Raw genomic sequence first — 24,213 nt, forward strand, 5'->3', positions numbered from 1 at the left:
CATTTGAGCCCTTCTTATCCCCACATGAATGGTTCTCTCAGAAGGAGAATTAACAACTGCAGTTGCTTTCAAGTTGAAGGTGGGAGTCTGAGGTTTTACTTGGACTGACATGTCTGTTTTCTCACAATATGTGTTGCAGTTAGTAGCATGTAGTATGTGGCCTGTGCTAGGAACATTAACATAGCTTCAGTGGAAACAACGTGCATGCAGACACACTAACACACTTTTTCAATGTTGAGATCTATCATCTCTGCCCTATCTGTCCCCATTTGATGAGGTCACAACCTCAGTTGAGCCAAAAGCCTTTTCCTTTAGCCTGTCCTCACTCGATGAGGTCACACCTTTCACTCTGTAATGAGGTGCAGTCTAGCCAACCTTCAGTCTGACCACTGACAGCAAAGTTAGCAGACATGACCTGCTGCTGTGTCTATTTGAGTATTTGATTGTGTTAAGTGGTAAAAATCTTTATGCAATTTCATTTACCCAACAGATTTGCTTCAAACTTTGAAATCAAAAGAGCTAAAACTTTCTAAAAGTATGCAGAACAGTCCACTATGATGTCATAAATTTTTAGCAGAGGTTAATATTCTGTTTTTATTAATAGTAAAGTCACCTTCTACATGACACCCTTTCTCACCCACTTTTTCTCATCTAAATATAAATGCTTTCCTTGTACTGTCTGTGTCTCTGATGAGCATACGCTTAAGCTCACACCTCATTCCTCTCAGCTGCAAAACCTACCTGACCTTTGTGACGGGGAACATGGTTCCAATGAAATCGGTCACTGTGTGGACATATGGCAACTTTCTGCGTGAGTTAGCTCTTCTAACTAACAGTACATGTCCAAACAAATAGTTAATGTGCTGTAGCAAAATTCATTGGAATGAGGGGTAGTTGTGGTGTGTGTGTGTGGTGTGATTACATAAGCTTCGGTGTGTTTCATGTGTGTGTGTCTTCTCATACCATGCTGCTGCAAAGGTTACCCAAACAGAGTTCTGGTGACAGGTTCCAGAAAGCCCCCTAAATCAAGCAGCTTTTCCAAGCAGCTCTGGGGCTCTCTCCTTGGCCTTGATCAGCATCTATTTCCTGCCTGGAAGTGCCTTGATGCTCACACACACACACACACCCACACATCTCATGTGTGCACAAACAGACATATTTCTAGCAGATTCTCAAAGAAATTAAAGTCAAGAAGATTTTGGGCATTTGGCTTGTTTGTTCAATGGAGTTGTATTTGCTTACTAAAAAGACACATCCAGAGCTACTGATCTAGTTGACCGTACTCATAGTTTCAGGACCATTGAGGGCATCTAAAAATAAGAATAAGTCAGTATAGTTTTTCAAACCCCTTGATAAAAAGTCGTATATTATGAAACATTTCAACTTATTAGATCACTTGATGGATTTTTGTCTGAGGGTGTTTGAAACTAAGCTTGTTTTAATATTTTATTATTAAGTTTAGGTCAAGTGCACTGATAGGAGATTATAAGCAATCAATGTATGACAAATGTATAACGTATGATTCTTATAAAAATATTTGAATTATGCAGAAACTGCAAAAACAAAATCACTTTTACTGGTTCGTTTTTCAGTAGTAGTGCAGATTTTACTTAATTTAACAATGTTAATAATTCACATCACGCAAGTTTGTAGAAGACAATGAAAATACTTTTTTTTAAACAAAGGCTGGCATTCCAGAGCACAGCGAAACAAAATTAAGTAAAGGCAAGTAAGCATAAATTTGGATAACAGCAAGATCTCACTGCTGTCAGACAGTTCATCTGTTAAATCTACATCTCACCTTTATCTCCCATCTTTAACCTGATTGTTCTCGCTCTGTTTCTGCTGCATTTGCTGCAAACAGCAATCCGAAAACTGAACTCAAGTTTCTCCTGCGTCACCTTTTTCTTTGTTTTAATTGTGTGTTTGTGTGCGTGTGTCAGAATTTCAATTTTTTTTAAAGATCTTTTGTTAATATAATGATCAGTAGATGACTGTATTATATTTTATGGCTAAACACATGAACACTCATCCAGACTTAATTCAAAGCTTTTTTTTCTGGCTGTGTATAAATGGACCAGAGTCCACAGCTCCCTCTGTTGGTTACTAGTGAAGTACAAGCAGAAGCTCTCTGTCTCTTCTGTTCCTTTCCCCTTCCCTTGATAAAGCGAAGTAAGAAATTGTGATTGTGAAATGCCATAAGAACCCTTTTATCACAGGCAGGAAAATAACAAAGCACTTATTTATACTTTATATTTAACGTTAAAGTAATAACTTTATCTGATTGTGGTTGAATATGAATGAAACTTGGTTCTGTTTATGACTGGCACATTTGTGTCACTGGGTCAGCTTTCTAAGTGGACACCTCATGAATTTGTTAAAGATCATGTTGACCAGCAACGACACCCAAATACACACCCACACACACACCTGTATTGCTTTGAGTGAACTTGCCGTGGCCTATTGAGCACTGTGATTGATGTCGGTAAGAGTTGCAAAGGATAATTCTTCCATAGATGTCAACAGGCTGCCACCGCAGGGTCAAAACAGGCAACCCACACAGACTCCTGCACACAATCACAGATAACAGAGCAGAGTGGGATGTGAGTGACGTTGCAGTCCATGACTGAATTCATGCATGCAATTATTGGCTATGGGACAAACTGATAGGATCAGGTGAGATTTTATATTTTTAATTTCTGAAATGTTTTGAAAATGATTTAGTTATTCAGAGGAATTCAAAGAAATTGCACAGATGTGACGCCTTTCGTTTTATGGTTTTGAGCTTAATCCGAGGAGGGTTTGTCTCCTTTCAGAGGGAAGTGGCCTAAAGGGGTCACTGTCAACATGCTCTCAGATTCAGAGGCAATCGATAGTCTAGGAGGGGTGAGGTGGGGTGGATGGGGGTCAGACAGGAGAATAAGAAGTAAGTGATATGGAAACAATGAGAACAGATTACTTCAAGACCCAGAAGATTTTTGACGTATTTGTTTCCTGTTGTGAATCAGCTCCGTTTATGATTTTATGTGTGCAATTGACATTCAGTATTTTGCTATTATAATTAATTAAATATTTAACAGAATGAATCACCTTTTTCAATGATTGGTCTTTCTTGTGAAGCTCTGGCAGTTTTCTAATATTCACTTTAATCCATTTGAATATTTCTAAAGAACCTGCAGCTAGACGGTTTCACATTTAACTGGTATGTTGATCACAACATTACTTTAGTGTTCAACTCCTAATCTATTTCCACAGACTCAAGAATGATAGATGCGCATGTGTGTGTGGGATTCCCAGCACATGTGCTTTAGAGACGGAGGTTTCAGTAAAAGATTTGTTTGCACAGTGGTGGCGGCAGCATTGATTCACACTCATCTTTGTCGATGCTTATAAGCCTCTGGATACATCATAACCGTGAGTGTGTGTGTGTGTGTGTGAGTGTGCATGAGCCTCAGAGCGTCCATGAATGCGCTTGAATTCATCTCCCTCTGTCCACATGAAAAGCAGCGTCTGTGTGTGTTTGTGGGTTGCTTCTCTTTTGCATGATCTCTTTGTTTCTACAATAGTTACTAAATGAGGTAATAACTATGAATTATTCTGATTTAGTGCAAATCATCACTTTTAAATTGTGTTTGGGTTGGTTTCAGTGAAGCACATTTTTCATGTCATAATAAACTTTGACTTTAAAGATGTTTGTGGGATGAAAACAGCACCTGACATCAGCAGAAGTTAGAAATTAGACCTAGTAGATGCGTCAGAAATTTAAAATGATGTCAAATACGTGGCATAAAAAATACAGGAAAAGAGGTTGTTGTTCTTGTAGGTCCACGGCATACACACACACATGCACGCCCACACACCCCTACACCCATACACCCACAAACACACTTCAAAGTAAAGATTAGTTTCAGGAAATGTTTTATTATCTGTTCTCTTCCAAATGTGCTAATTACAACCACTCCCTTTCATCTCTGCATCCCCCCTTGCCACCCTTCTGATTTTCTTCTTAGAATCTGGCTCTTTTCGGCACACACCTCCGTTGTTTTTGTTGGGGAACCAGAGTGTTGGAAAACTGGGAAACATTGGCTAAAAAGACCTGAAGTTTAATGTGTACCGTTTTTCCTTTCCTTCTCTCCTTGCCTTTCCCCATTCGCCTTTCCTCTGTCGGCAACCTGTTTTACACTGACGGGTCGTGCACGGATTCTCCTGGAGTTTCCGTCTCGGTACATTCCAGCGTGTTCGCAGACACTGGAAGGAAACGGCACGCCGGTGAGGAGATGTGTAGGGGTTTGACAGAAACAACAAGCAGCAGGGAGAACCTTGCCCCAATCATGCCCAAATCATTCCACAACAAAGGACAAGCACTGTGGAATTGCCATAATCTCGTATTTTACTGCTGAGCTGTGATGGGCTCCGCTGCGCTCTGCCTGTCTGTGTGCATTGGAAGTGTGACATGTTATTCAAGCTTTGGGTTTAGGGTCAAGCTTACGCTCGTTGCTTTGATCTAGCAATTTTTCTGGATTTGATTAGGTCAAATTTGTGTCCTGCAGCCAAGCAAACTCCAAACCATGTTTTCCACCAGAAAGTTATCTTCAGGCAAGGTGTGGGGTGTATGAAAGCTTAAAAAAATGCCTGCTTTAAAACTTTTTTAACAAAGTTTGAAAAAAGCAGAAGGTAAAGTTATTTTATTGTTGTCTTTTTGTTGTAGATATGTAATGTTTTTGTGAGAGTTTAAACGCCAATACGGCCAAGAAATTGGAGCAGTACAGATCAGAGGGGAGAGATTTTTTAGAAGAAGTAGGTCTTACAGATGGGTTAAGAAAGAAAAATTAAAGGAAAGAGGGCAGGTTGTCTTTCTTTAAACCTTTCTCTCACCTGTCCTATTCCCTGTTTCCTTCTTTCCCGTTTTCTTTGCTGCGCTCTTTGTCCGATCCCTCCTTCTCCACCTGCCGCTCTCCCTCTCGCTCTGCTTTGACCCCCCTTTTTCTCCACCCCTTTCTCCACCCATCCCTGCAGCCATTGGTCAGCTGTCCACCAATCACAGCAGAACCAGGACCTAAGGGACTGCATATGCAAAATCCTGCTTAATATTCATGAGCAGCTATCGGGGCTTTAAGTCGTTGATTAGGACAGCAGCACAGTTTTCTGTCCCGACTGCCCGGCTGGCTGCGTGTGCGTCTACAGCCCCTCTCTCCCCCAGCTCTCGCATGCACACAGCACACACGCGCTCCCTTGCATCTATACACACACGCAGAGCCGATCAGTGCAGCCGGCGCAGAGCCTGGTAATTGTATTGCTCCCTCCAAGTGGAAGGAAGGACTGAGAGTAAGAGAGAGAGGGAGAGAGAGAGAAAGTGGAAGATCAGAGAAAGAAGAGGAGAAAGAGGAAACATATCAAAACTTTGATATTTTTTAAACCTTTTTGCTGTTCTTCAGAGGAGGTTGATGTGACAATGACCCGGTATCGCTGATGGAGTCGGTAGGACACCCGTTATCCGAGTGTTTTTTAATGCACTCTGAACAAGAGTAGGTAAATTTTACCTTTTTATCTTACCTTTCTATGCATTAACCAACTTGTCATCTTCACTGTCTTTCACTGTGAGTGGCTGCATGTGTGTTGGTATGCTGGAATGCAGTGAAGGTGGCCGGCACCGTGTCAAGGTTGTTTCTGCTGTCAGGTAGCACGCGATCCCTGCTCCAGTGTGTGCGTGTGTAAGGGGGTGTGCGTGCGTGCGTCTGTGTGATGTTGCAGTATCCGGACAGCAGTTCTTATTCTGTTTGTTTGGAGAGCCTAATTTCTGTTACCTGAAAGCAACACACACCTGGACACCCACATGCATGAAGAGTGAAGACTTTATTCTTTACTTTACCTTCTCCGTCTTCAGGAGATTGTTTTACTTTCAGTTGGATTGTACTCTGAGCCAAACACCAAGTGAGTTCGGACCATTGTGTTGAGCATGTTCATCCAAGCAGACAATCAGTGAGGTATCAGGGCACCGGGGTTACAGGCGGAACGTGGAGGTACGGGAGGAGAGCGGCCCATAAGAATGGGGAGAGGAGGAAACAGAGAGGGGGAAAGCTGCGCTCTTAAATGCCAGAGGAGGTTGAATTTCAGACGGGCAGCTCAGCGTGTGGCCCCGCACAGAATTTAGAGACGGTCACACACTCCCTCACATACACGCAGTGACTGGAGTTCAGCTGCTCCTTTAGCTAACACTTTGCTCTTTTAGGTGTAAATAAAAGGCTGTTCAGAATGCAGATTGACTGCTCTAGCAGGCACCAGCTTGTGCTCTTTCTTCTTTTGAGTGTTTTTGGCAATAATTTTTTTTACATTTCAAAATATGGCATTTGAAAACAAAAATATTAAGTAATTTTAGTTGTTTTCATGTTTCCTTTTTCTAAAAAAAAATTGCTTTATCTTTTCATAAAAAGATAAAGCAATTTTGAAACTTCGCATTGAAGTATAAGCCAGTGAAAATCCCTCACCTTTCACATGAATTTAAGCTATATTACAAGAGATAACAAAGTTATGGGATGAGTTTGTTTTAGTTCTGGCTTTAAAGTAAATCAGTTTAATGAAATGGATCTGAAATGAAGGGGTCTACATGAGAGAAAGTCTGGAGCAGAGATATGAAAGCAAACAATCAAAAGATGTTTTACTGGTGTTTCTCAAACACACATTACTAAACATTGAAAGGAAAGTGGGCAGTTTTTATATTTTAATCTCTCTTCTTTGTGTGTGTGGGCGTGTGTGTGTATGTGTCTTTTGGACCATCTTAGGTGCACGACGTGTCGAATGATCAGAGACCAAAGACAGAAATGAGCAGAATTCAAATTAAACTTCCCCTCTACTATTGAGCAAAGCCTTGTTTGCTTTTGTAAAAATTGGCGTTTTAAACTATATGTATTCTTTAATTTCGAACTTTACAATTTATTTGTTTAGCATGTTAAAAAAGACCAATAATAACCTATTTTCATTGACTTTAATAGAAACTTCAGTTATGATTCTAATACAGCTTTAGAAGTAAAGTGAAAAATATGCTTTAATGCTGATTTTATTTAATATCATTTGTAATTAGTTGACTTGATGTCCAGAACAAACTCTGGCTTTAAGGTTCTTCCAGCTGCAGGGACAAAACGCTGAACGATGTTTCCGTTCAGTCTCTCTGCTCCACGCTGGGTTTCAGCTGAAGAATCCACACCAGTCCCTGCTTTCAAAACTTTGAAATAGACCAGAAAGCAATTTTTTTTCTTACCAGAATATTTACCTTTTGCATGGTTATATTTGTGCAGCAAGATGTTTTGAGGAAAAAAATATGAACACTCAAAAAGGAAACTTAACATATTAACTTCAGTGGAATGAGTCTGATTTCACCTGTTAGTTTTTTTTTTTGTTAGTTTTTTTTTTTACTTTTTTTTCTGCATGTGCTCTGTTCCCTCTCACGTATTTCAGAGGACCCTGTGGTCCAGTCACCCGTCTGTCCGCTCCTTCATCCTTCCATCGATCCATCTGTCCACCATTCTCTCTTCTCCACTCAGGCTTTGCCTCCTTTGCTTTGAGGCACAGCTTTCCTAATTAAAATATTAAGGATAATGATGATCATACCAATAATAATAACAAGTACCGCTTAAGCTGTTAACATAATTACATTCCCCCCATGTCACCATATACATACAATTTGCATATGATTAAAATATTTTTTTCCTACCGTGACTTCTGTGAATTTTATGATTTTTTTGTGTGTGCAAAGGGCAGACCTGTGGAGAGAACTGCACAGCGGCCGTGCAAATTTTTCAGGCAAAGGTTTGCAGTGCGAATAAGAAGAAAAGCACAATGTTGCACAGATTTCATTTAGAATTATTTATTACGCAAAATGTTTCTGCATATTTATTTCAGTAACTTGAAAATTAAATGAAAATAATTTTCTGGCAGTGGGTAAATTAAAATTTTCTTTTACTATTGTAGATGATGAATTTTTGAATCTCATTAAAAAAAGAAATAATGATTTATCAAAAGCCAGACATGTCAGGCCATGCTCAATATTTTTTAACCCATTAAACTTGGTCAGTGTTCTACTATAAGGAGAAAATAACTTTAAACACATTGTTAAAATATTAACTAATATTCTTGAAGAAATTTAAGCCTAGAGGCCAGACGTCTTGCAAGTGGTGAGACAATTTATCTCTTTTTTGTTGTATTACTTCACAGTAAAGAAAAGACCAATTAATGTGAAGAGAAAAGTGCCGAGGTTTTCATGGATCAGTTTTGCGCCCTCTTTTCTTTTTGCACTTGCGTCTTTTTTTTTCCAGGCCATGAGGAAAAAAGAAGCAATAGAGGCAGAGAGGTAAAGCCGGCTGCAGGAAGGGGGGAGGGGGGAGGGAGGGACACCAAAGAGAGATTGCGTAAATTAAAATCCTTTTAATCTCCTTATAAAATCATTTACTTAATTCATCTGTCAAAGCATGTCAATATGTGCTGCAATGATTTGCAGCCTGCGAGCGCGTCTCTGTGTGTGTGAGCGGGTGTGCGCACGTTTGCTTTTTTGCTTTTCTTTGCACAAATTTGTGACTCCCTACCCACAACTTGTGTGTGTGCTGGTGTGTGTCCCTGCGTGTGTTCACGAGTGACCCAACGAGGCCAGCACGAGGAAGAGATGTTCGTCTTTTTGTGTGTCTTCGTCGAATCCCATTGTCAATTTTTGCATTGTATAACCCCTTCACGCACAGACACACACGCGTGCACGCCCTCAAACAATTTCAGACCCTTGCCCAGGCTCAAGGTGGGCCTCTCTCTCCTCTGAAGACTCTGGGCATTCCAGTGGTAAATTTGTCCCGTAAAGAGCAAGATGGAATGAGAGAGACGGATAGAGCGAGAGGTGCGAAGTGAGGGGGGCCAGGGGTTTGCTTTTGTCTGACACCAGCACTCAGGAGGTCCAACGGACACACATGTATGCATGAGCGCACACATGTCCACAGAAACACAAACTGTCATACACACACGCAGCAGAAAGCACCTTCTTTTGAAGATGTTTGCAGATAAAACATAAGCATGTATGGGACTTGCTGCATCAATAATTAAATGAAGTACACCTGCAACCACTGTTTTTAATTTATCTAAAAAAAAAACACTGAATAAATTAAAGGGAATGACGGGAATTTCCCCGATTTATATGCAATCCATCATTGCTCGGAGTGTGGGAGAGTATGTCACGGGTCAGTGCAGGCCTTTATGTGTTGAAAGAGCAGTAAGAGAGACTTTACCAGCTGTGACACACACGGACACGCACACACGCATATATACACTGCAATTAGCTAGCACACCGCACTGGCTGTGAAGCAATGTGTGTGTGTTTGTGTGATTGAATGCCAAAGTGCTGATTGAAAAGAGACAGAGAGAGATGGCAGAAGACGATGCAGCTCATCTTTTCCTCCCCACCCACCCCCTACCCTTTTCTCTGCTGCGCTCATCCGCTTATTCCCCGCGTTCCATCATCCATACATTCCCATCATCCATATATCAAAATGTGCATTCAATTATTATTCCTATTATGATGAGCTATCAAATCATTTATGCTCCCTCTAAGAATTACTCATCACACAGCCGCTTCTGACTTTTGTCTCATCCAAGTGAGAGGTTAGAAAATCACTTCTTTTGGACACGTTGATGTAAGGCAGATTTTCCTGTGCAGATTTAAGCTTTTATTTGTTAAAGAAAGGAAATAAAGTAACTTTGATCTCTATGACATTATGTTTTATGCATAATTTCAGCAGATCAGTTGTATTAACTGTTGAGCGGACTGTTTTAAGCATTTGTGCGTGTGAAGTCATTGTGCTGTGTTGAAAGCTTCCAAAGCTCTTAACCACTGCTAATACAAGGAGACAGCGAAGACTTGGCCACAATAGAGAAGGTTCAGATGGAAAGAAGGTGTGCAGGCGTGTGTGTTGGTGTGTGTGTGTGGAAAAGTGTGTTGCAGCATAGTGCAGTTTCAGGTGTCCTGTCTTTCTTTTCCTTTTTGTGCGGTTTGTGGGAAGAGCCTATAGATTGCCTGTTTGAGAAGTCGTCTTTTTTTTACGTGCTCAAGCTGAGAGTCTGATTAAATTGTCATTTTTCGACACAGTGTAAGAGGTTCAAAAAGACAAAAAAGAATGATAGAGTGGAACAGGAAAGAGATGGATACAAGGGAAAGAAATGAATATTGAGGAAAAGAAATGAATGACCATGCCGCCTTTCGGCTGACAGTGAAATATTCCTCTTCTCATTCAACCATCATGCTTCATGTGTGTGCCTGATGGGGAGAGAATGACAGACCGTCCCAACGCCAGCTTTAGGTTGTTTTTTTTCTTTCTCTACATTTTCCTTCTTCCTTATGCTCACATGTGCACCTGGAATCACTTTAAGTTTTTACTTAAATAATTGTAACTTCTGAATAAATCCTTGCATTGAATGAGTGTATCTGATATCATGTATGCACTTCCATTTTTTTACACTTTCAAATATTCTGGTGTTTTAGAACACAGTCTCTCACAGACAATAATAAACCCACAACTTTGTACCTCCAGGTACAAAACAGGACTTACATTTTACAGAAAAAATATATTACATTTTTTCATCTTCAAACTTTAACTTTTTTTTATATTTCTAAAGTTTGTTTTCTTTCTTAGTTTTACTAAACCTAAACCAGCTGTGTAAATGTAAATCCATACGTATTACTAAAACTTTGTTCCAGTGTTGAGGGTACAACGCAGCTCTCTTTAACCTATCAACATTAAATATTATAATTTAAATAATTGTACTTGTTTGACTCAGGATTTGAGCTGTGAAGAAAAACTTCAAGGGACTGCAAACATACTTTGTGTTGCTCTTTGCGCATGATTCTCAAAAGACATGAGTCCTGGTTGCATGGTGAATCTCTCAAATAAAGTGTTGCATATTATCATCTCTTTAGTAATTTTTCAGCATTACATTAGGCATTATTTTACTCATGAACATATGAAAATGTGGAAATGCCTCCAACATTCTCATGCATGAATTCAAACATTTCAGTTTTCCTGTAGTGTGGTTTGAATTTACTTCTTGATGCGAGTGTTTACTTACAACGCTACAGATATTAAAAACAGTGGGAAAACTGTTCCCACTGTTTTCCCACGTCTATGCGGGAAAACGTTGAAAGTTTATGCTTAAAAAATGTGCAGCTTAATACAGAGTAAATATTTGGTGAAACTCTTCAGATGGTGAAAATATTTAAACATAAATATATACATAAGTACACAATTAAGCCAATAAAACAGGCGAACCAGTTCTTGCCCTGAGGAGTTGCATTCCTTTGCGCAGCTGATCCGCTCTTTTCCTCACCCCTGCTGATAAGTCATTTTTCCTTTATCTCTGTCTACCTTCACAATTCCTCCCCACCGCCGCCACACGCACACACTCTCCTTTCTCCCTCTCCACACGCCCCTCCCTTGTGAAGCTGTCACCTTTCTGCACCCGCTCAGTCCCTATTAAGGCCGACAGCCCATCTGCCGCCTGCCCCGCTAACAGCTCCCGTCGCTAACGCTAACGTGCACACACACACATCCGCTCAGACACACACACATAGTGCTTCATCCAACCCCACCTGCCCTGATGTGCCTGTGGTCACGCGCAGCGCAGCATTGACACACATTCAGAGCAGAATATGCTTATCCGCCCACTCGTTTTAATGCGTCCAGGACACACAGTGAAGGGATTGCATCCAGGACTTTACCTATCCCAGGTTTTGTCCAGTTATGTGCTATAAATGATAAAGTATTTCTGCTATCAACAGAGGAGGTTAAAAAGAATCACATTCCAGTGGTTACAATTTTACTGTTAAGAAGGGCATTATTTCACTCCTTTTTTATTTACCTGAACACATTTTTTTTGCCCTCCAATTAAGCTCAGGAGATCTACTGAATCCGCTTGTTCCCTTCTACTATCAGGCGATCAGGCAACTGACTTTGTCACATATTCTCTATGTTTAGTCTTTCTTCAGTGTTTAGCTGCTCACATGTAAGCAGTCCAAATTAGTTTGAAAAGCATTTTTGAGCACATTTAGCAATGCACATTCTGGATGTGCCTGTAAGACCTCAGGCTGGAGGGGTAATTAGGTGGGGCAGTTGCAGCTCTGCGTGCACATGTGTGTGCGGTGTGGCATTTGCTCCCTTCAGGGATATATGTGTGTTGCATTAGTAAGACTGGTAACTGTCTCATCAATCACCGCATCACCATGTCTCACACACACACACACACCCACGCATGCACGCACCGACGCACAGAAACCTTGTTGTGGTCATTCTGTTCACAGATGGACCAGCAACACATGACTGAGTCACTGAGCATCAGAAAGACACCCTCAATCTCCCTACCTCCCAACTTTAACTCGCATACACACACAGTGTGTGTGTGTGTGTGTGTGTTTGGGCTACGTACGCGCACTGATAGGCGCATGAAATAGGTAAGGAAGAATCACAAAGGTTAATACTTTGCTTCATTCTCTTTTTTTAACTTTACATTCAGAATAATGCACGCTTTAATGATTTTAGAGGTAATTACATCTGGATTACGGGCTGAATTTCAAATATTAATTATGTTTAATTAATGAAAAATCAAGGATTATCAAATTATTTTTGCAATAACTAGTGAAGCACTGAATTACAAGTATTTTAGTAATCCACAGTAGGTTTAGGTTAATTCAAAAAATTTATCGGGGTAAAAATATTCTGTAACAGTGACTTATCTCAGAACATTGTAAACACAGGATTTCTTTTGAACACAGCATGTCTGTATTTGCGGTAATTTTGGTATGAAAATTGCTTTCTTTTATCTTTTTAATCCTCTTTTTTTACTTTATAGTGGCTTAAAGGATAAACTGGTCTCTTCACAGTCATTATGAGACAGAGAAACGGCATTCAGACTGAATCTATCGTGCGCCTTTTGGTACTCAAAATACTTCAGTTTGGTTATTACCAGGACACAGTCAAAAAAAACAAAAAACTGCAGTATTAAGTGCTGCCTGTCTATATGGCATTGTGACACCACAACCAAAGCCAATAAGCGACTCTAGCAGCAGTGGCAGCAGAAAGATATTGATTTCTCCTATTCACCAGAGTGGAACTAAAACCTACATATTACACACCCTGGCCTCTACCTCGCACTGCACCAATGCTGCTCTGTGGGTGGATGGAGCAGTAGCTGTCAGACATGTCATTGGTCTGCCTACCTGTCTGTCTACAAGTGCCAACGTCCCACAACTAAAAACACAATTTAACATATCTGCGTAGCAGAGTTTTAAAAAGAAAACAGATGTGCCAATGCTGTTTTTGTTCTATATGTGGGTACCAGAACTAGTAAGCTGTTAGGGTAGGGGGTTAGGGTATTAGGTAACCCTAACCCTACCCTACCCTAACCCCCTAACACCATGTATTGCAAATGCACATCACCAAATTGATACATTTTTAAAAACTTTTATTAATCCATATATATTTTAACTAGAACCTAAAAAGCATCATTTTTCGATGTTCTTGATGTGCTTGATGAAAACACCAAAAAAGAAACATTTTCATTTGTTTCTTAAAAGAAAAATTAGTAGCAGTTAAAAAGTTTTCTAATTTTCCTAAAAACATTGCAAGCCTTCTTTCTGTCCCAATACTTTCAGAATGTCTGTAAGGAAGGAAGTATGTTAACAAAAGACATGTTTTTTTTCACTTCTCTTTATCGTTTACCAAAGGAAACCTCTTTGTAATACTCGTATTGTAGGATTGTTTTTTTCCATACAATTTTGATTTTATTGCAGATGTTCTTCACCTGTTGTTTGATTGATGGGTGGCAGCCCCTTCTCTTGTACTTTTAATTTTTCCTTCTCTCATTCTGAAAGCATTGTCAAAGGCTAAAACTAGTAAATATCCTCTGACACCAGGCTCAGCTGGAAAGTGCAACGGTTAACATTCAATGATGCATATACGCACCGACTGATCTGTTTGATTGAAGTGTGTTAACACAACAAGACAAAAGTCTCTACTGGTTTAAAATTACAGCCTGTCCTCTCCACAGCTCTCTGAAGGTATCTGCCTGTTGGCCCAGCATGTCAACTTTTGTGTCAGTTGTGTTGTTCTGTGTGTGTGTGTGTGTGTGTGTGTGTGTGTGTGTGTGAGCCTTTTCTTTTTATGTCTTGCCGCCCTATGTCCAAACTGTGCTGAGCGGTTTCACACTGAGGCCAAACAAATAAGCAGAATTAGCATGTGGGAAGTGATTGTCTGCATGTTGTGTCTATTAAATACATTTCACCCTCATCCATTTATTGTTCTGGTGTCCTTGCGATTTCTGAACTGAAAATAATTGACTGTGAAAAATATTTTGTACAGTATTTAAATATCTTTAAGTATTAACAGATTTTTGTCAAGGAATGAAAAATAAACCAAATTCACCTTTCCTTGTGCCATGTTTCTTTTCTACCTTGGCAGCTTTTTCACTGCTGTCATTCTCTTTCCCCTCCTCGATATTTCCCACTGCTCAGAATGAACTTATCGAAGGGGCCATTGGTGAACAGCAGCAGCGAAGAAAACTCCAAGTCAACATATGTTAAATGTGGCGCCGGCGCCTGGAGGATGCACCAGAGCTACGATTCACTAGAAGCCAACCACATGAGAGACGCACATGCCCTCTACAACCCCAGGTAAGACAGCATTACAAACGATGCAGGTGATGTCAAATCAATGAACCTGTCCTGTTTAAGTTTTACACTAAAGTCACATTTTGTAGCTTACGTAAGAGGGAAAAGAAAAAGCAAGCACACTGATGTCGTAGTGAGAAAAGTAAAGCCTTCAGTTGCAGAAATTATCGGGCATTCTGGGCATGGATATGTTTTTGTTAATACCTCCTTAACCATGTACTTGTGATGCAACTACAGCACTTTACAGAAGCTTTGAATCGTAGAAGGGGATTGTTTTTTTCCTCCAGTGCAGTTACCGTTTTGTTGCTGTAAGCAACTTTTATCAAGCGTATCTGAGGTGTATTTTTAGAAATCTAACTGTAAATAAAGCTGCTTGTTTTATGTTAAAACACAGGAAACAGGTGACGTATGAAATAAAGGCTGACATTCTCTTTCTTCATTCTTGAAGTTGCCGTTGGCCAATTTTTTTTGTTATCAGTCTTTTAAAAATGTTATATTTCTGTGGATAAGAAATGGGGATATATGCCCAGATTTTGAAACTGTAATAGTAAGTATAAGTTTTCCTTTTCATTCCAGTAAATATGTTGCAATATATAATCTTAAACTACATGAAAAGCATCTGAATGTTTTCTGTATTTCTGTTGAATGTTTTTTTTTCTCTGATAGATTTAGTTTTTATAAACTTTATGCATACTTTCGTCTGAAAATAAGATGTTAGCTGTAGAAGAAGATATTTCATTTTTATATTTAAAAAGCCTTTGCTGTATGGTCTTTTGTGATTATCTGACTATGTTTGTTGTCATTTATAAAACTGGTATTAAATTTTGAACAGCCTATTAGAACACAATTGATTAGCTCATTGTTAGGCTTTCACAAAGCTACCTAATGATAAGATGATGTGTGTGTGTGGGCGTGGGGTGTGTGTGTGGGGAGGGTGTGTGTGTGTATATTACAGTGTGTACCACAGACTGGAAAGTCTTAGTTCAATAGGATTTTAGGGTTAGTCTGGGTCAAGCCAATTACAGGTCTGGCAAGCCATTCTCACGCCGACCCTTGGCCAATCAGAATGGCATTGGTGTGTTTCAGTGTATGTATGCGTGTGGTATGCAGTGGGGGCGAGAGCGGCAAAGTTTTTCCCGAGGTCACATGCCTTATTTACCCATTCATAGGCAAATTTGACTCCACACTGTGGTTTAGTTATAGGTTGTTACAAATTCTAACCAAATATACACAAAACTTTGGGATGATGGTACTGTCTGGGTTAATGAGTCAAGTTTTAGTTTCAGACTCAAACTGTGTTTTGGTTGTAATTATAGAAAACAAATTGTTTGTTTGTTTGTTTGTTTGTTTGTTTGTTTGTTTGTTTGTTTGTTTATCCAAGTGCAGATGGAAAGACACACATGCAGCATAGTATCTCCTGAGTACTTCCACAGGATATCCGACATCCAACTGTGCTGATGCGATTTGGTCACAATTATGCACTCACTTTTTCAAACACGCCTATACGCGCACACACACACCCACGCCCGCACGCCCACACACTCTAAAACGTATAGTTGTGGTGGTAAATTTCTCCACCTTTACCTATTAAATAGACTATGGTAAAAGTCAGAAGTGCTTAATTTATTTCAAATTAGATTTTTTTTTCTAGTTTTATTAATTTAGTTACTTGATGCAGAATAGCATAAAGTTAAACAAGAAAAAAACAGAATTATTTTGTGAAAAATATTTCAGGCCTAACTTAAACTTTTTTTTAAATTTTATTTGCTGTTTTCTCTGGGTGGCAACAATATTATACTCTTTTTTTATATTTAGGCCATCAAGCCATGGGAATGTGATTAATGTCAACCAGCTACGGTGTGCATGAACACACACACTCTCTCTCACGCGCGGACGCATACAAACACAGAGCCACACAACACATCATTGTATACTGAGCCCAATGTAATCATAATGATAAAGCAGATTGCCTTAACACACAGATGGGCCTCCCAACAGCTTGTGTGTATGTGTTTGCGAGTCTGTGTGTGTGTGTTAGTGTAGACAACACTGATTGGATTGCAGATTTATAGAAGAGGATTACTGCAGAAGCAGTGCGAGAACGAGAGAGAGAAAGAGGGAGATGGTTTCAGACACTCACCTCTCATTAACTTCCACCCCCCTTCACCTCAGCTCCCCTTATTCTCAATTATGGACGAACGCTCACATATGCACACTTATAGCTATACATATTTGGGATCGAATGCAAATGCAATGCTTTATGTTACCAGTGCAGCATTTAAAGCATTTTAAAGTATTTACAGGTTTTTAAATTGTATTCATAGAATATGAATTATGCTGAAAAAGTTTAGAACATTAAAATGATTGAGAAATAAAACGGGAAATACATTCTTTTAATGTTGATTTGAAGTGCTCTAAGCAAACATGATGCACAAGTTGAATTGGAATGACGGGAAGATGTTGACGACCTGTGCAAATAGATAAAATATCTTTAAAGTAGAACGACCTGAGCTCTGTGGAAAAGAGACAAGGGGAATAAGTACTTTTTATTTTTAATTTTTTTGAGGGGGTTAAAACTGCAAAAAAAACAAAAAAAAAACATGGTGGGAAATAGATAGCAAAGAATTCAGGGAGAGATAGACAGGGCAACAGAGATGGGCAGAGACAGTGGGCAATCCAGCAAACCTGATTATGACTGGATGTGAATTAGATTCCCTAACAGATGGTCCAGGAGCGAGGCTGTAAGGTGCATGAGCCAGGAGTGAGGGGAGGGGAAGGCAGAGGAAGGAGGCCATGGGGGAAAGATAGGCAAAATCAGGCGAGTAAGCTGAAGAGACAAGTGTCAACTGCAGCTTGTGGCAGGGTGAAAGTGTGCAACTGTAAAATATGTACATTGTCACTAGTCTCAAACTAGTTTCCACAATATTAACGAACATGTATTTGTGATATTAGATTTACTATAAGTGATTTACTCTGCCATTTGCTGCTTCTATTTTTTTTTCTTTTTTTTTACCTGGAAGATGACGGCTTAATATAAATACTGATCTGATCTCTGCAAATATCTATACACTTAATACACAGAAGAAAGTCACAGAAAACATTAAATTAGATTTTTTAGTTTTTAAAGCCATTCTTTGTAGAATATTGTACAGAAAATTGAGAGGTGAAGGCCTAGAGCTGCCTGTTTAGGATGGATTTCTTCCATTTTTCCAGCTGCTGTGCATTATTCTGCTACTCTTCCTCTTACCGTGATGGATAGGTGTAAATCATCACAGTCCTGTAGTGACAGCCCAATTTCCCCAAATCTGATCTGCTTAAAGAATGCAGCTTTGACGCTCCATTCACTCGTGCACCCTTTCCTTTCCTCTTGTCTCTCCCACTCTTCTCTCCAACATTTTTTTTCTTGTTATATTCCACTTTTTCCTCCTCGTTCTCTATGATGAAATCCAGTTTTACTTCACACACTTTCTCCTCCTTTCTTTATCTTTTTCCCGCCGTAGCATTGCACTCTTTTCCCATTTCCTCCTTGTCTCCTTTTCTCTTCCTTACCCTCTTCCCCTCTATTTCCTCCTCCCATGTCACATTTGAAAGCCCTGCCATATTTACTAGAGTGAAAATCCTCTTTCACCATCTGCTTAATAAAATGTGCTTTTAATCCGATGGAGGGATATTTTGTCCTTAAATACTTTATTATTTTATTTCCCCACAGTTTCATTGGATGTGGCACCTTGCCCAGGTTGCTGTCTTTCTCTGCATAAGAGGAAGAAGTGGGAGAAGTAAACAATTTATCCTGGACAAAATGATGAGTTTGTGTATGTGTGCTTTTATGTGTGCTACAACACCAGTGTCTGAATTTTTTGAGCGATAACAGTTTTCAACCACGCAATTACGCACAACCTTCGTCAATGACCTTTCTTTTATGAAGGGGTGAGCTCAACCTTTATATCGCTGATATCACTTCACAACCAGATCCCACCAAAATCATATAAATAAGCAGCTTCAATTTGTATCTGTTGTAGTTATATCAATTTTGCATATAATTTCAACAAATAGAATATGAATTTGTGATTGCGTCTTTCCTTTAAAAGAATGATTTGTGGCTGGCTACATCCAGCATCTTCTATAAAGGTTTACATAACAGGAGGATGCCTGAAGTAATTTAATTGATTTTCGCTCAGCAGTCTCTCCAGTAAAATGCTGGAGGTCACTGCAAGTACAGAGTATGCAATTTAGGTGGCTCAAGTGTTAAAGCACAGCTGGTTTACATTATATGTATTTATTTGGCAAATAAACATTTTAATATAAATCCCAGATTCCCTTCTGTTAAGCCACGTTGCTGCACTTCTGATGGAGTTGAGCTTTATTTTTGTTTTATTTGAAGGACTGTTCGCACACCAGACAACCACCACAATGACACGAAACAGATAAAGGAGACAGAGAGAGAGAAAGAGAGGGAAGGAAAAAGAGACACTGTGACAAAGATAGTGCCTGGCAGCAGCACACTTATCAGCAACTGCTCCGCAAGAAAATGACCTAAATCATCAAGATTCCCATCGGAAACGCATGCACACACACACACACCCCGACTCGCAAACACACACACGCAGGAAACCCATAACGTCTTCATCGTATTATCTTTTTACTGCAATAACTACTGTAATACAGGTAGATTTTCAAATCTAAATAATCTATTATGCAGATGACACAAGCACTTGAGAGAAAAACAGGAATAGGGTTTTGAAATGGGTTTTTAACAATGACTTAAGGAAATCAGTTGCCACCAGACACAACATGATATCCCAAAATGTGCCTGGTACAAGTCTCCCCAGAAGTGTTTTGAGTCATTTACAGATTCTGAAAGTGTGGATTTTTAGCTTTCTAATAATGCCAAACACATAGAAATACAAAAAAGAAGATATGGGCACTGAATACTGGCACTTCGTTAGAAAACAGGCCTCAAAGTCTGTCCCCTTCCCTGATGAACTACCTGGGGATGTTAAGAAAGGCTATGCATTTACATTACTTTGCGCACCATTGCTCACCTGCCTGGTCACCGTCATAGCACACTCAGCCCAGCCACAGCAGTGCAGACCTAGGCCGGGCCAGTGGCAATGTCCTTGCTACAATGACAGGCCACAGCGGAGCATCTGTAAGTGTGCTATGAACAACAGTGCCTATTAAATCCATCATATCATTCTGCAAGTTTTGAATACACTTCAAAACTCAGTGTATCATAATCATATTCTAAAAACAATAAAAGTCTTGAAACTTGCCCATGAGAAACTGAAAAGTATTCCATGAAGGCCTCTGATTATATAAGTTGTTCTGGTGTGTTTTCTTTTCACCTGTGTCTTTATGGTGGATTTTGTTGTCTTCGAAGTAAGGACTGTATTCAGTTGACTGAGATATACAAGATATAAAGAAGCCATTCATGCGTTGTACATGCATTCCTCTGGGGGAATCCCAAGGTATTTCCATACCAGCCGAGAAACATGGTCATGTCCTTAGTCTGCCTCTGGGTTTCCTCCCAGTGGGACAAACCCAGGACACCTTGAATACATTTCAAGGTGTTCTAGCCACCTTTAACTGACTGCTCTCGATGTGGAGGAGCAGCAGCTCTACTCTGCATCCCTCTCAGATGACCGAGCTACTAGCCCTCTCTAAGGCAGAAAGCTGACCATGTGGCTACTAAAATTGATTTACACAACACCTTCACTGTGCCTAGAAATTCTGCCCATTCTGTCCATGAACAGAATTATGACAAAGGGCAACCTTGGTGACACTGGAAAAATAAATTCTGACTAGCTGCCAGCAAGGTGAACCAAGCTCTGACATGTATTGGAACCTAACACCATATCAAGGGGCTTGGTACCCTGTACTCCTGAAGTATGCCCTACAGGACTCCCCAAGGGACACTTTTTAATTCCTTCTCCAAGTCCACAAAACACATCTAAATTGGTTGGGCGAACTCCTATACACCCTCCAGGACCCTTCTTAGGGTTTGAAGTTCCACAGGCCAAAAAGGCCACGTAGGACTTCCTCATCTAGACAGTGTCTCTCACCACGGTGTCGACCAGTGGGACCAGAGGGTTACCATGGGTGATCCTATGAGGGACATAAAGCCCTGGAATCATTGGGACAGTCAAAGCCTTCCACTACAATACAGTAGCAGTCTTTAGAGAGGGTTAAAAAACACAAATGTCTTAATAAATGTTATTACCTAAACTTTTCCTTCATACCCACTGTGCCCTCTCTACAGTGTGTTTGTACTAACAGTATAAAACAGTGGAAGTCACTTTCTGAGGTTATTTCAGTTTTGTTGCATAAACATTCACACTCACCCCATCATGAGTTATAATTTGCACACACAACCCGACATACTATTGAAAACATAGAAATATAGAACACAAACACATATGTTTCCTCCCAGTCTTTACAACCCATCAGCCTATTGGGCAAAATGTGTTTTAGCCATTATCACATTGATTGTATGTAATCAGGGGTTTATTCTGCAGCCAATGAAGTGAATTACAGGTTTCCTGCCCGACTAACACTGTTGCAATTGATCTGCTGCTCCCTGGTGTGTGTGTGTGTGTGTGTTAGGAGGGTGTGGGGTGGTCTTTGAGGAGGTGTGGATGCACCAGCAAGAAAGAGAAGCAATAATAGAAGCTGTTTGTATGTGAGAAGTAGAAATGTTGACAGCGAAGGATTGAGACCCAAAGAGAGGAGGAAGGGGAGGGAAAAAGAGAGCTCAGTAGGTGGGAGAGTGCTTTAGATTGACTGTCACAGTTGGACTCTTTTTCTTCCCTTTGTATTCATTTTTGTTTCTGAAAACAACTATAATCACTGACTCGCTGTGATTCTGTGCAGCGGAACAAAACCACATGCTTAAACTCACACCAATGATTCAGAGAATCAGATCTCCAGTTGACTGCCTGTAAGTTGGTTAACCACAATAGTTAGTTTTTAAAAATGTTCCATGAAAGTACACATGAATTACAGTGCGACTGTTTGCATTTATTTCAACCATCAGACAACAAGGAGGGAAATTCACTAAGGAACACAATCCACTGCATTTTCCCAACAGTTTTGCAGTCTGTTTGGCTGTATTTCTGCTCTGGAGGTGGCACCGCAGATATAAAGATGCAAACATGTCGTTCACCCACTTTTGCATCTGAAGTTGTTCTCTGTTTAGCCACAACCACAGCAAGTGTAGAATTCATAAGGGACAGAGAAAAATGTCTTACATTTTTACAATTATTTTTAATTAACAGAGAGATTCAGGTTCTGAACTGATGAGGCATTCCTTTATAACATTAAGAAAACATCTGACTGGGGGATTCACATCAGAATGTTTTTCTCTTAAGTCATATGCACACACACCATGCACCTCCAATTGGTTGCTCTTTTTTTTTCCTTATCCAGTTCCAAAATTACCAGCTTTCAGCAGATGAGATTTTTTCTGAACAATCTGTGTAAAGAAAATAGCTTTTGTCTTTGAGGATGTGACATTTGAAAATGTAATGTTCTCTGAGCATAATTCCTTTATAGGTATATATAAGGATAGGCAGACTTTCCTTTAAATCTATGTATCAGTCTTCAGTAAAATGTGGCCGAACTGCACAGGAAGATTATAGGTTGTCAAAGAAGCATGTCAGGAGCAGATTTGCCTTTCTGTCTAGAATTGGACATGTTAACAGAGGCTTATATGTAACACTCATAAATATATTAGGAGGCCTGGTTTAATTTTTTTATTTACACTTGTTCTTTTTCCAAAGAAGCTGACTAACAGTTAAGCAACTTTCCTCACATCGTACAGTCACTGAAATAGAGCGACATAAAGCTGAAAAAATAAACAGTTGACGGCTAAATAGGCAATTCACTCCGTTGATGAAATCAGTGTGTTCACTTGACTATGGAGATATAAATATGTCTTGTGTTTTTTTTCCTCCTTACTCAGTTCTTTTAATTCAATGTATTTTTCTTCATGGTGCCTATGCTTCCCTTTATTTTCTTACACCCTGAGCATTGCCAGTATTATCTAGATAAAATTGTGTAAGGTCTTTTTTCTTTTTTCTTTTTGCTTATTGGACTGTGTGTTCTTATCAGCATTGAAAGCACAATGCTAGGTGTGATGGAAAGGTATTAACAGACCCGCTGTAGCTACACTGTCAGCACTTCTCCCCTCTCCGTATCAGCAACCACCCTCCGCGCTTTTTCTCTGTTTTACTCTCCTAATTTTTTCCCATAGGGAACCATTTTAAGGAAAATAAAATTGTGAGGATAGTTAGAGGTGTTATCCTGCTGCACCTAGTGGCGCTAAAGTTCATAAGTAAAGTTCTTGTTGTCTAAATGTGATGGACCTTTTTTTTTTTTTTACAATAATTGTGACCGCACCCCTCTCCTGTAGCTTATTTCTGCTACATCTAGTTAAATGTAAATATTGCTGACTAGATTTTGAAAGTATATATATATAGAGTGGACATATTCTTTTCTTTTTAAACCAGCAGGGCGAAATAAAACCTGTTTGGAGTTATGTGAGCATTAGAGTGTGTTTATTGCTGCCATCTAGTGAGACAATTTTACAAAGATCGCATATAATGAAGAAGCAATATTTCACACGGATGCAGACTTAAGGAGCTCATGGCAAAGAGCAGCTCAACACAATTTGAGGCAGTTGTCACTAATATGATGATTGCATGTTTGGACTGGCGAGTTGTCAGACCTCTGAATCATCCCAGCGCTCTAATGACAGCTTATCATGCTAAAGGTTCCCCACCTTCCCTTTGAAACTGTCTTTGCACATCTCATTCTATTTTCCTTTCTCCCTTAATCTTTCTCTTTTTCTGTGTTATACTGTGGCAAAAATTGTAAAAGAAAAACAGAAGTAGGACTATGTAGAAGGAGAAACAGGCAAGTATTGTCTATAATTAAGTCAAGGCAAAGCGGTTTGTTTTTGTATGTGATCCCATAGAGAGGTGAGTTTGCCGAATAGTTAATAGTAGCAGATATGAATCATAACATGAAAGTGAAAGTGGTGTCACTAGCACCATATCTGAGACCAGTTTATTCACTTTCAGTTGATGTGGTGCTTTTCAAAACTGTCGTCTCAGTGAATATTTTCAAAGTCTACATTACTCGATATTTATTTAATTAGTTTAGATTTTCATCTACAAAAACAACACTTTTTCAAAAATGTGATTGGTGAGATATTTAGCAATTGGAGAATCACTTGAAAGCTCATATTCTTACTCTCTCAATAAGCATCGGTGCTGTTCTGGGCCCCTCCCCCCTTGCAAAGCGCTCGCACGGTCCACTCACAGCAGTCCTTCCTCGCTTAAGTCAGAACCCCCACCCCTAAATGTCCAGACGGCTAATGTACCGTATATTGCATCTACAAAGCTACTGCTGAATGATCCCCTTCAACGTGAAATGTAAATGTAAAAAATCTGATTTATTATTATTGTTTATTATTTTATTAGAAGTTGTATTTTATTTTAAAACACGGCATTTCTATTAGTGTTTTT

General features: G+C 39.6%; 1 protein-coding gene across 6 annotated transcripts in view; it reads left to right on the top strand.

Annotated features, from left to right (window-relative positions):
• Positions 1 to 5,136: 5,136 nt before the first annotated feature.
• The window catches only part of esrrga (estrogen-related receptor gamma a), a 73,150-nt gene continuing 54,073 nt past the window's right edge, over positions 5,137 to 24,213 (top strand). For 4 of the 6 annotated variants that reach the window (XM_032561247.1, XM_032561249.1, XM_032561248.1 and 1 more), the window contains exons 1-2: positions 5,137 to 5,525; positions 14,531 to 14,689. In XM_032561247.1, coding sequence (XP_032417138.1) covers positions 5,470 to 5,525; positions 14,531 to 14,689 — 215 coding nt within the window. In that variant the 5' untranslated portion in view covers positions 5,137 to 5,469. Of the gene's footprint in view, positions 5,530 to 12,344; positions 12,473 to 14,530; positions 14,690 to 24,213 lie in introns of those variants that run through there. The other 2 variants (XM_032561251.1, XM_032561252.1) reach the window with 2 other exon arrangements.

This window comes from Xiphophorus hellerii, chromosome 4, assembly GCF_003331165.1.
Source record: "Xiphophorus hellerii strain 12219 chromosome 4, Xiphophorus_hellerii-4.1, whole genome shotgun sequence".
Lineage (NCBI taxonomy): Eukaryota > Metazoa > Chordata > Actinopteri > Cyprinodontiformes > Poeciliidae > Xiphophorus > Xiphophorus hellerii.